Consider the following 13,385-nt stretch of genomic DNA (forward strand, 5'->3'; position numbering starts at 1 on the left):
AAACAATCTCATCTGTGTATGGTCCATGATAATACCAATCATAAGTATCCTTTGTTTAATTGATTAAAACGTCCTATTAACAGCCAGGGTCATATAAAGCCTGCCTTTCGTGTATGAAATTTGTGTAGCGTGAATATTTAGTAGACAGTGTGTGTATTGGGAGACTACGGTATGTTCGTGATGTGTCTTTTTGTGTATAATGGGGCTCTTGCCCTCATAAGTACTGTATCCTAATCGCGGTAAATAAGTTAAAGTGAGCTAAAATTGATAAACATTAACACAATAATAATGTTAGTTTGACATTTTAATTTTGTCTTTTGGTACGGGACCTTGGCATATCTTATAACAACATATAGTTACGATAATATAATGTAAAGCAGTGTCCTTATTGTCAACACATGAAGATCAAATATGTTGATCTTATTTTTGATATAACAATGTAAAATGAATTATTGTTTTAATTACACAATAAAAATCTTTATTCGCCAACCCATCTAGGTATCATCAATAGAATTATCATTGTTTAGAAGAATATAGAAGGCACGCTACCTTAAATATACATTCTTTTAAAACCATGCATTTTTATTTTTCATCTCAATCTAATGCCGTGAATATCTGTTTAATTCTGACCACTGAATTCACTAATCTCTTCTGATACAAACGGTATGTGATGTTTACAGACATAAGTATTCATATCATAGGAAATAATCTGATGTAAATACGACAAAAAATGAGTGAAACTATAATTTAGGAATAATGAAATATTTACTTTTCGTTCTCAAATTCTCTAGAAAACAATAATAACATTACTACACACTTTGAGTGTATATCTTGGATATGTGGAAGACCTAAAAATAGATCCCTGTGATAACGTATTATAGGACCGAGGACGGGAGATCTTCGCCATTGATTCCTGCTAGTATGTTCCTGGCTGTGAGATTAGCCATGGCGTTTCTGGCGTTCATGGTGGCGCTGCCAATGTGTGGGGTCATCAGACAGTTTTTGAGGGAGTGTAGAGGGTGGTCGAGCGGAAGCGGTTCAGGAGTGCTGACGTCAAGTGCAGCGCCATATATCTCACCACTGGTCAGGGCTTCAGTCAAATCCTCCTGGTTTACCAAAACGCCTCGAGTAACGTTGACAAATATTGCCGACTTCTTCATTTTTTTAAATGCAGCTTTGTTGAAGAGACCTTTGTTATTTTCATTGATAGAACAACAAGCGATAACAAAATCAGAGGATTCCAGAAGTTTGTTAAAGGACACGAACTCTGCATTCACTTCATCTGCACAGGACTTTTTGCTATTTCCTGTGTAAAGAAACTTTGCAGCATTGAAAGATTGAAGTCGCCTAGCAACTGCCAAACCGATGCGACCCATTCCCACAATTCCAATGGTGGATTTGCATATTTCGTGTCCGCAAAGAAATAAGGCGTTCTCCCAATATTTTTCCCCAGTCGACACAAAATGGTAACCTACAAGCAACGATATGTCATGCAAAAGTTGGATTGAACGAGTTTACACAATCAGTCTACTACATAAGGTACAGAGATACTGAAATGTGGAGCAAGTCACATGAAACCATTACATAATATACACTATTCACTGTACTTATAGTGTGGTAAGTCTAAAGAGTTCAATGTAGCGAGCAAGTTATAGAACATTAAACATTATAGCTAAGGTTATTTTAAGTGAATGGTTGATTATAATAGCATTCATGGCTTCAAAATAAGAATGGCAGGAGTGTTGATTCTGTAGCTAAATTGGGGTGTCACACCGAAGTACAGTACAGTATAACACGTCTTGGTTAAATACTATAAATTATTGTATGCCTACCTTCCTTAAGTCTGCGAGCCGCAGACAGTAGAAGAGCTATGGTCAGTTCGGCCACAGCATCAGTTAATACATCAGGAGTATTACCGACCTTGATACCACGACGTTGACACTCAGCAAGGTCAATGTGGTCAAGACCGACGGACATAGTGCCGACCACCTTCAGACTTGGTCCTGCAAATACGTTAACAATAGACACGTAGACACGTGGTCACTAACACGTGATTACATTATCACAAAACGAGAATTACAAACGAGGAGTACAATTTTCTTCTGGCGAGTACGCTGCCATTCTCTCTGGCAAAATATAACAAATTTCACATGCCAGTGCAAGACGACGAGAGAGATTCAAAGTTCAATCAAAACTGTTAAAGCGTGAAGTCTATAACATGGTTGGTTGAACTTATCGTTCTACGAACGGTTAAGCAGAAAATCATCTAGGAAGAAGAAAAGTATCCCACATTTAGTCGCCTTTATGATTACGCAAAGGGAGCAGCATTCACCATCATTAATACTAAAGAACACAAACATCGAAGTATTGACACCAAATCGTCGTGGTGTTTGGGTCCCATTATAGTAATTGAGTTGTCCTCGTAAGGGTTTTAAAGAAGTAGCAGGAGAAATAATTTCATAAAGAATTGGTTCCAAAATGAATCTTGTAATAATGTACATGGATTCCACGCATACATTAGTAATTATGTAGGTATTGTACATGTTGCCTCTTGTTTTACATTATTCCTAAAAGACGACTTAATTTGGGATTTCATATCTTCTGTCAAAATAATTTTCTGATCATCAATCTATCTCTTGGTTTCGCAACCTTTCTGTCTGTTGTAATTAGTTCTGGTTTGAAGTAATGATAGAACTTGTGGTATTAGTTCAAAATACAGCCTGCCTTGTGCCTGATATCTATAATGGGTAGTGTTTTTATAAAAAAGAGATTCAGTGCTGATAAACGAGATAAGCAAGAACATACCAGGCAGTCTCCCAGAACACATGCATGTATCTCGTGAGACCTTATGCTTAGGACTTACACATTCCATTTACTCTAAAACCAACACAGTAATTCATTCATATTAGATCATACATATTTATGTACATATTTCATTCAAAATCTGACGCTTCTGCAAAATAATGCAAATGGGTTGAACTTGAAAATATACGTTATACTTAAATATGGAAGAATATGAACTATATAGGCCTACTCATTCTTGTTGAGTGAACCCATTCCCTGTGAGACAACCGAACAGGCATACAACATAATGCAGTTGCCTGTCTATTGTATAGCGTTAGAATTGTACCTACTGGCCCTATTGCATGGTCGTTTAAAGACGAGTAAATTTGGGATATTAATTTATTCTCTTCTTCCTTACAAAGGACGTATATAAATCCTTGTTCCTTACTGTTCTTAATAACGTTTCTTGGCACCGCCTCTTCACATCTACATACATGTCGAACACCGGAACAATTTGCGGACATGGGAGACTGTCCTTACAGGACTTGGATGTTAAATGGTCGCTTTTAAATATTAGTTATTGATAAGAATAAGCCTAAACTAGTCAAGTAACCAACCACCTCGACGGCGACGACGCGGTCCAATGTTATTTCGCGTTGTCGACCTAAATCGGCAGAGTGGGATTGCGATGTTGCACTAATCGGCCACCATATACATGTATAGCCCTAACCGACTCGCAATATATACCGGAGCCGTACATGTATACATACCTGCAGCATCAAGTAATGCCTTGTCAATCTTATCCGGTGGGTGACAGAAGATGGCAGTTACGCCCGAAGCCTGCTTCTGAAACTCGTCCGCCGGGATGGGATCATCTCCGGGAAATATCCACAGATCACACACAGCCTTTAGGGGATCTAACCCCGCGGGAGGGGCTGATCGGGACACCAGGACTCGGGGACGGGCCGACATGATGATAGACCTAGCGATTTGTGATTAGACTGAGAGACAAAGGAACGTGAGGATATATAATGTTTAACTCGACTGATAACAGGCCTAACGATGGGACACGAGCTCGAGGTCACGGCTCTTGAAAGTTGTATCATTATCGGCCATCTAAATAAACAGCATGTTCTAAGGGAGGCAACCCTAGCTAGTAGACATACATTGGCTACACCACCGCCGTTTCGTTACAACGAGTTGATAAAGTTGTGAGCTATAACTGAAATAACAATGAATAAAGAATTATGATGATGATGATGTTGATTTAAGAAGAATTTTGGTGTGGATGTACACTGTACAGTGAACATGCACATGTATTGGAACCCTTATACAATTAAAAACAAAAACAGTTGCAGCAAAAAATTAAAGCGACTGCAAAGATTTTCAAAAATTATAATGAAGTATTTTATATGTAACAATTGTCATATAGGGAAAAATTATGTGAAATAGAATTATGTAAGAAATAAAAGCTGAAAAATGCAATTTACGTTCCAATACTTATCCCATCTGATCATGCAGATTTCGATGAATAAATTACCAATGTTATAATTTTCAAATTTTAAACAATAATTGGTTCTTCTTTGTATTTGGTATCAAAATGATTATTAAAGTATGTATTTGGACTTAATCATTATTTATGAACAAACAGAGGTTTCTAAATCTCCGTGTAATCAAACAAAGCATTTTAGGCAAAACAGTTCTGGTGATTTTTTGGAGTACTGCAAGGTGGTGCGGTTTCGCCATGCATTTTTTATTATTGTTGGGTATGTATGTTTCATGTCTGTTTTATGCGTATTAATTTACAACATTTAAGGACAATCCCTGTAATGTCCGGATCTGTAGATGGGAGTTTTTTTTTAATAACTTTGAGTACTGGATGAGTGAATTAATATGAATTATAAAAACATATACTTTATTTATGTTACATCGATTACGAAAAAAGTTATACAACTTATGAAAATTACTCTCGATGGCCTGGATGTACGCGCAAGGGATCTTATATAATAAGTGTGGGAGGAAACCGGAGTTCCCGGAGAAAACCCACGACATCGAGCAAGTTACCCCTAAAAAGCTCTAATACGTCTAAAAATGGTCTTAGGGCACTCTGGTGGGTCCATGATTATATAATCTGTAACTAATTCTCAGATCCCTGTGGTATTTTTTGCATTTGCTGTTGTTTTCATTACATTATTTGAATTTTATTTAAAATTTCGTGTTTGACTACAATGTTTGTAAATTAACATGTGGGTCTGTAATTTAAGCTTAATTTTGTGATAAATTCATTCATATTATTAATTAAATCATGTTGCAATTTTGTCCCATTTTAGAGCTGCATAATCCGTATCTTTTGTTATATTAATAAAATAAGCGTCTCGATGATCCGGCACACCTGTCCATACCCGACGGTGGCGCCATCTGCAAACAGGAAATACAAACAGATATGAATCAGTGCTACCTGGAATAGGTAAAATTCCTAATTAATTACCTGTCCGGGCAAGCCACACCTGAAAAAAATGGGTGAGTATTTTTTATACAAATATAAGTTTTCCAAAGCATATGATCACCCCATATTTATGAAATAACTGATCCATTTATTACACAGGTAAAACCATACGAAAGGTGAACAACCGTTTTCTGTAAACAAACCATTTACTGTATAATAAGCGCTTTGTATTTGAACGGGCGCTATAGTATTTTCATTTAAGTATGTGTATACATATTGTTGTTGGCGATTGATACATCTGAAAAAATATGTAAATGTTGATGTATATCGAATTTATAATGTGTAATAGTCTCTAATAGATAAAATTATTTATATTCACATTTTAAAAGAGTGGTCTCCCTTTCTTTTTTAATTATTATCATGTTATGCCTACATTTTGCTCAAATTTTGGAAAATAAAATGTAAATAAAAGTATTTGATACATGATGGTTACTTGCACCTTAAGAGTTGCATGTGAAGTTATATAATAAAGACACAACAAATTTTTTTTTTTCAATATAAAATTGTAATGTTTTGTTTTAATTAATTAGTTATATTTAATTGATTGTTGACAGGGTGTGAAAGAATAGGGAATGTGCCATTTGCATCGTTGATAGCTACAATGATCACATTCACGGGAGTGGGAGTGTTCTGTGGAACTCTGTATCGAGCCCTAACTCTCATCATCACCAATATCCTTGAAGAGCTCTTCCAGTTCAATGTTCCATGGTTTGTATTTATGAATTTTAACCGAAATATCTTTGATTTAATAGCTAAATTTATATTTCAATATTTTGATTGGAATCACACATCAAGTACAGAACAAATGTATGAAATATATTTCAAAGTTAATTATAATGTTATATTTTAAAAGTAATAAGTTTCAATTTCATAGTTCTATTGTAATTATATAACTCTACCTTGATTTTGAAGCTCTGGCAAAATGATCAGCTGAGATGAAAATAATATATCATTATCAGTTCTATATTACGTCTGTGCATTTGACAGATGTACATGGATCGGACTACAGATTTAAGTGACTAAACCAATGACTTGAATTAACCAAGTATGTTAAAATGTGTATGAATACAAAATTAATTGAGGTGCAAAATTAATTTACACATAAAGCTATAGTCCTTATAATACTGCATCAGCAATCCTGATCCCTTCACTACCCCTTAATGTATAAATAAGATGGGATAACATTTAATTTATTACCTAAATGCTTTCTTGTAGGTTGGAAGTGATAAAAATAGTGTTTGTGATCGTTGCTGTCATAATGGGAGTATTTGCCATCATCCTGCTAGGCTTTGGCTATCTGTCAACCGGTGCAACACGAAAAAATGTTTACTCCGGAGCAAAGTGTATCATGGGAGGACGGGTTTCTGCTGCATTTGTAAGTTTAAATGTTAAATAAAAAGTCTGGTCAAAATTTCCATTATGTTATGTTAACTTTGACAGAAAGACCGCGAGTGCATTATAAATTGGCATTGACTTTTTCTCCAAAATGATTTGTTGTTGAATATAGCAAATCCTTTTGTAATTACCTGTGTGATTTAGTCTACCAACAGTAATAATTATTGACCCAGCAGGGAAAGTAGTCATACTTAAAGCTTTGATGATTTAATTTGGTTATTTTAATCCTAAACTCAATTATGCATGAACAGTGACACTGATGACTGAGAATTTCACTGAAACTTAATTGTCATTCTAAGTGTAAGGACATATATACTAGTACAGACAAACCTTCTTAGCGACCACCTCTGTATAAAGATCACCTGTTTAATAGGATAACTTTCTTACGGTCTCAAATGACCAATTTATAAAGGCCACATGGCTATATAAGACAATGTTTCCTCTGTCCCTGGGTAGCCTTTATAAACAGGTTTGACTGTCCTGTTATTGATCATTGTGGTTTTGGTACTAAAACAAATGATAAACTTTGTATACAGATTATTGTGTTGCATCAATGACAAGGTTTACCTGCTCACAACAGCAGATAACTTATAATAACGAAATAGTAAGAGAATATTAGGTGAAGGTACTCTGTATGTTAATTCTTCCCCTACAGTTCCTGATCATGACCTACCTGATGAACCTTGCCTGGTTAGGTATCGTTGGAGTTTCTGTTGTACCGATCGTTGGCTACATTATGATCAACTCCTACTGTTACGAAAAGGTTTACAACAAAGCTGTTGGTACTGTCACAGTCGAATGCTTCAGTCTCACTAGATTTGGTAAGTTAGTTAGACAGAGAAACATTTAGTTTTTTGTCAAATATTTTCGATTTTATTTGATAATATTCATTTAGAAAAAAAAATCTGTTAGAGGCCTTAAAGTTATATGTGCCGTAACCGGGCAAAGATTTTGGCATGTAAATTTTTCTTCATTCATCTCTTGAAAACCATAAGGTTTGATGTATTAAGCAGTGAAATCATTCAAATGGCTCCAGATGCCTTATAATTATTAGTTACAACACAGAAATTATGTACTGTGAAATTGTTGTTTTTTATGCCTTATGTATGTTTAGAAGGAAACTTTCCTGCAGAAATCACTTTACAATTACTAATAACTGTGTAAAAAATTTCAAATGGAATTGTAGACCGCAATTTGTCTTCATGGTCTGACCATAGGTTCTCGTTTTGCTTCACTACAGATGTTCTCGTTTTGCTTCACTACAGATGTACATATGATTTTTTGCAGTACTGCTAAAAATCGTTTTCTGCTCTTATTTGTATTGTAAAATTAAAACCAATGCATAGAAAGTACTGTAATTTTCAAAATGTAAGTAACTTTTGGTGATAAATAACATATTAAAAGCTTATCATGATTCATGAGTATAAAAATTACAGCACATATAACTTAAAGTTTATTTGTTAAAAGTACAATTGTGAGGTTAACAGAAACTTATAGTATAGGCTGTGATGGTAGATGTCTGGAATACAGAATTATTTTAAAACTTAAATATAAATAAATAGATATATATATATGTAATAGCACTTGAGTTGATGTTGAATATATATGCAGAAACTGCTATAAGGGTTGTAGTCACATGTACTCTGTGGGTGTATATGGCTGTAACCTTAATTTACCCCTTTTAGTAGAGCATATATAGATAAAATTATGAATTGTTTAAAAAGAAAGGGCAAAATCATTTTGAACATACACAATTGAGAACTCAATCTTTTTCATGTTTATGATTAAAACTTAAATTTTCCTTGGAATGCTTTATTTATTCTTATAAACATGCATCCTGTCTCTGATAAATATTCTCAGTATTTTTCCTTTTTTTCAGATCACAAAACACTTTTTGGAAATGTCACATATTCATCTTGTAAAAGTATTTAATCCAAGTTAAAAGTTTAAATTAATAGAGAATGTAATATATTGTATTTTAAACTTGATACCTAATAATCTTAGGCTTCAGAATATTGTATTCTATTAGGCCCCCTATTTTAAAAAAATAACACCCTGAGCGTTTATACAAGAATAGATACAGTATCTGAGTATTCAAATGATAAATCTCCTCTTTACAAAAAATTGTTTCTTGGTATTTATTATCCCTTGAGAAAAGCGTTTGCGGGGGATATTGTTTTGGGCTCCGTCCGTCTGTCCATCTAAGACTGTTTTCCGGGCTTTAACTCAATGAAGCTCCTTCAAACTTGCTGTGCCAAGTGCCCTAGTTGTGCCTTTTGCTATTGCGGACCTTCCATTTTTTGAAGTTTTTCCATTACCATGGAAACTTAGTCAAAATTACCAAATAACTGTTTCCTTTGTGTCCAGGCTATAACTCGAAAACCGTTCAACACAGTTTTATGAAACTTTTTGTATATATCAGGTTACTGTTCCTTTTTGTTACCTGCTGTTATTTATTTGCAGTTTTACAATACTTACATAAAATACTTAGATAATTGTAACTTTGACCTTGATGTTGATGTATTTGGGTTTTTATACCAACTGCAGGCGTGGGGGATAATACCATGCTTTAATTTGTGGCTCCTTGTTGTAATAAATACAGTCTCCAAGTATTCAAATATTACTATTTTTTTTATTGTAACAGGTATCTACAGAAACTCTACAGCGGCTATAGGTATTGGTGTACCAGGCCGAGAACAGCTGTGTGCACATACTGACCTTAGACTCATGTGTGACAAGGTACTCATTAGTTACAATTAATTATTATACTGTTATATAAAATATTTTCTTCTGGAAAACCGTCCATGTTAATATGCAAAATCCTCTACAACTGTGTAACTGTTCATAAAAGAAATCTTTCTCAGAGTTTTGACAATCAGAATTTCAATGGGCCTTAACACTCACAATTCTTTTTAATGGCCATTATAGCAATTAAAAGACTCAAAGCTTCTAGATTAAGTATATGATCACAAATGCAATTTATTTATGTCTAGATTTGACGATGTAATTCTAATCATGAAAGAAAACATGTTTTCTTTTAAACGATATATATTACTTTCAGTTAGAATAATTTGATGATAGATTTTCAAGAAATGAATTTTAATTCTATAAATTTATTTTTTCAGATTTTTCAATACTGTATCGATATTGCAGATTCTGACAAACATTTGTAAACATCTATTGAAAATGCCCTTTAAAACCTTACATGTTAGTAATAAGTATTTTATACAGCTTTTCTTGTCTCCAATTAAATATATGATAGATGACCTGACTTAAAGAATCCCTATTAAATGTTATTTGTTGCTGTTTCTACAGATAGCAGAAGCTGGACCACTGTTCTGTGTGGCTTGTGCTGGAGCTGTCCTCATTGTCCTTGGAATGGTGGGTGTAACAAAATACACAATATAACCCATTTAACTCCAAACCATAATCCTCGAATAACCCCCGTTCAATTTGAATTGTTTGCATGGTCTTGACCATGTCCCGGTATATTTCATGTAACAAAAACCCTAATAGCTAGAACAGCTATTCATTGAATACCCCTTAATATTCCCCTAAGTATACCCTGTTTAATCAAACACTATACAATTATAGCATTGTGATGAGGTCGATGCATGGCAGGGTATGATTATTCGTTCTAATTTTATTGCGATAAAATTACCAATACAAACAAACAAATCAAAGTACATGACTTCTTATACCATAGACTTATAAACAGAGACATAAAATCAGATAAAATACACATAAAAATATATACAAAGTACTGTAAAGGTAAGCTGAATCCGATAAATAAAACGTTACGCTATGCCCGGCACAGGCTAAATGAGCGCACGATAAATTTGGATTTATTGCTAAATGAATATTTTGACAGCCTTTATACATATTTCTCAGCTTGATTTATTGCACTCAATAACCAAATACGCGTATGTACTTTTGTCTTTAGTGTAATTTTGTCTTTAAAGTCATTTTGTTTGTACTTTTGTCTATAGTGTAATTATGTATGTTCTTTTGTTTTTAGTGTAATATTGTTGTTCTACTGCCTATAATATAACTGCATGTGTGTAAAATATTTATATCCTCTTTTTGTTTCAGGTACACTTCATGATAGCAATAGGAGCCAATTACACACGAATCAAGATCTCCAAAGAGTTAACAGAGTACAGGGATGCTGTAGATATGGAGGAATTAGACCTACACAATAGTCGCGGTTACTTAGACAAAGACAGTAGCTCGCGGTGACAGTTAACCCCTGGTCCAACTCGTTACTAAATATAGCCTTCATTAGCCATCTCATTGTAAATGCGCATATTCATTTTCATTATCTAAGTAATTTTAATGCCATTTTGATGGAATGTAATTTTAATAAAGACACATATTATCATATTTTATATAATACATACATAATTCAAATGTTCAAAGAGTTACCTCCCTTCGTTTGGTTTTTAATTGAAGACTAAAGATTGTGATTACAGTTATGTCCAGATCATAAAAGATCACAGATGATTCCTTTATTTCTGATTTGATGGACTCATTGGTCACTTAGTGACAGATTAGCAACAGAGAATTATATACAATGGCTAGTTGTCTGTATGAGAGAATATATAGTTTAGTTCCTATATGTAGTAACAGATTGGGCTGGGTTGAACTACAGGTTGAACTGCGGGGCTCTTGCAAGATGTTTCATGTGTAGTTATATTTCATATTGACCCCATGTGGATTTTTTTGTGCAGCATGTATTTTTATATTAAACTTTACAATGTTGATCTAATCTTTATGGAAATCATTTTCTTTCACCATATTCATGTACAGTCAAACCTGTCTATAAAGATCACCAAAGGGACAAAGGGCAAGTGGTCCTTATGACCACAGGGTCTATATACACAGGTCAAATTGGCTGGAGATTTGTCACTTGACACCCTAAGCAGGTGGTCACTTAGACACGTTTGACTAAATTAAACAACTTTTTCACTATTAAACCTTACATTTTTTGCTAATACTAAATATTGTCATTTTTCACAAAATGTCATGCATTTCAACATAGTCATGTGACAATTTATTTAACTCTGGTCAACAAAAAAGTATCCATGGCAGCATGACTTCTCAAAAAAAAATGTGGAGGTATATTTTCAGGCTCAATTAAGCTATTAATAACTTTGCTACTGGTAGCTGCCTAACCATTCCACCTATAGATTTTAATACAACATTTTATGTTTAGACAATCATTGTTATCTACGCACACACATTGTCAAGACTAAAGTTCTACACATGGTCATTTTTATACTGCTCATTGTTATAGGAAAAATAACTGACTGTCCATAATGTATATGTTATTGAGCTGAATAATGACAAATAAAATACTATATATATATTTATATACAGTGGAAAATCCATAACTCGAACACCTGTTCCAGACTTCCAGACTGTGGAATTGTATCCACAGTGTAAGATTTTCCTGTCTATTGATGTCCAGAGATTACTGCTGGTCCATAGTACATGTAAATGTTTTTTGTAGAGAATATGTGGATTTGTGACATTTTATATTAGAATATATTATTGTCTGATCTTCTGATAGCAGGATTAGAAATCAGTTGAATCCTATAAAAGCCTTGCAGGAAAAGATATATACAATGTAGTGTACAATTGTACAACCAAATAAATAAGACTATAATTAAATAAAGAACAATAACATTTTTCATTTTTATGTTTAGATAAATTTTCTAGTATTTTTAACTAATAGTATACATTTATATGTATACTGTTGGTTAAAAATTTTCGTGCCAGGTCCCTGTGAATATATACATGCAGAGCAATGGATTTTCGAATGATTTGTAAACATTGCTGATACATTATGAATTTTTTATTGGTGTTAGATTGTCTCCTTGTATTGATAGATATTTCCATTTATACTGAACATATCAGGATCCTGTAGCATATACCACAAAGTGCTGGTCAGTTTTTTGTTGTCCGCTGCTGTAGTTGATGATGGATGTAAGGTGTTGCTTTTAGGTCAGTATAATTACTAATGATTCGAGGACTATTCTGATGTTTTATCACCTTTTTTCCCCAAAATTATTGACTTTTCATTTTCAATAAGAAGAGACTTTTCTTTTTTGTTTCTGATTTCTGTATGCAATGTTTACAAGATGTTCTCCCTTTCACAGTACATTTTTTAATTATCCTTAAATTTTCTGCAATAGATAAGTTTTATTATTTGATAAAAACTATGAAATATTGAATCATTATGCAATGCTTGGAGGCTATCTCTGAAATAAAAATAGATTATCACTAACAAAATGAGTTGCTTGGTCAAACAATTTGAAACAAACATTTCAAATCAAATATACTAATTGATATTTTGCTTTCAAGAGTTTGTACTAGAGTAAATATAAACGTTTCTGTTATTTCGTGGCTTTGTTTAAATGATTTTGCCTTGATATTGCCATTTTGGGTGTTGTAAAATGTGTAAGTTGTAAAAAGTGATGAATTTGTCTATTGTAGACATGTATCTTAATATGATTGTTCTGTGTATTAAACCTAACATTTACCTTTAAAAATGATAAAACTTTTATAATCTATAGGTTTATGAATTAAAAAGACAAACTAATATGTTGTGTTGTTATATTGATGAACTTCACTTTAAAGTATATGTGCGCAATACTGATGCATCAAGAAGAGCATTTAATATGGTATTCACCTTCAA

At 33.5% G+C, this 13,385-nt stretch overlaps 2 protein-coding genes across 2 annotated transcripts; one reads left to right on the top strand and one right to left on the bottom strand.

Annotated features, from left to right (window-relative positions):
- Positions 1 to 286: 286 nt before the first annotated feature.
- LOC138328030 (glyoxylate reductase/hydroxypyruvate reductase-like) lies at positions 287 to 3,986 on the bottom strand. Its single transcript, XM_069274608.1, has 3 exons — positions 3,555 to 3,986; positions 1,833 to 2,003; positions 287 to 1,471 (listed from the first exon to the last, which is right to left on the bottom strand). Exons 1-3 carry the CDS (start codon positions 3,754 to 3,756, stop codon positions 876 to 878), a joined length of 969 nt encoding a protein of 322 aa, XP_069130709.1. The 5' UTR covers positions 3,757 to 3,986; the 3' UTR covers positions 287 to 875.
- A 1,148-nt stretch (positions 3,987 to 5,134) lies between these two features.
- LOC138328031 (neuronal membrane glycoprotein M6-a-like) lies at positions 5,135 to 13,289 on the top strand. The gene is made up of 7 exons (XM_069274609.1): positions 5,135 to 5,304; positions 5,845 to 5,998; positions 6,506 to 6,665; positions 7,341 to 7,506; positions 9,330 to 9,424; positions 10,001 to 10,066; positions 10,778 to 13,289. Exons 1-7 carry the CDS (start codon positions 5,301 to 5,303, stop codon positions 10,922 to 10,924), a joined length of 792 nt encoding a protein of 263 aa, XP_069130710.1. The 5' UTR covers positions 5,135 to 5,300; the 3' UTR covers positions 10,925 to 13,289.
- The last annotated feature ends 96 nt before the right edge of the window (positions 13,290 to 13,385 follow it).

Source organism: Argopecten irradians, chromosome 7, assembly GCF_041381155.1.
Source record: "Argopecten irradians isolate NY chromosome 7, Ai_NY, whole genome shotgun sequence".
Lineage (NCBI taxonomy): Eukaryota > Metazoa > Mollusca > Bivalvia > Pectinida > Pectinidae > Argopecten > Argopecten irradians.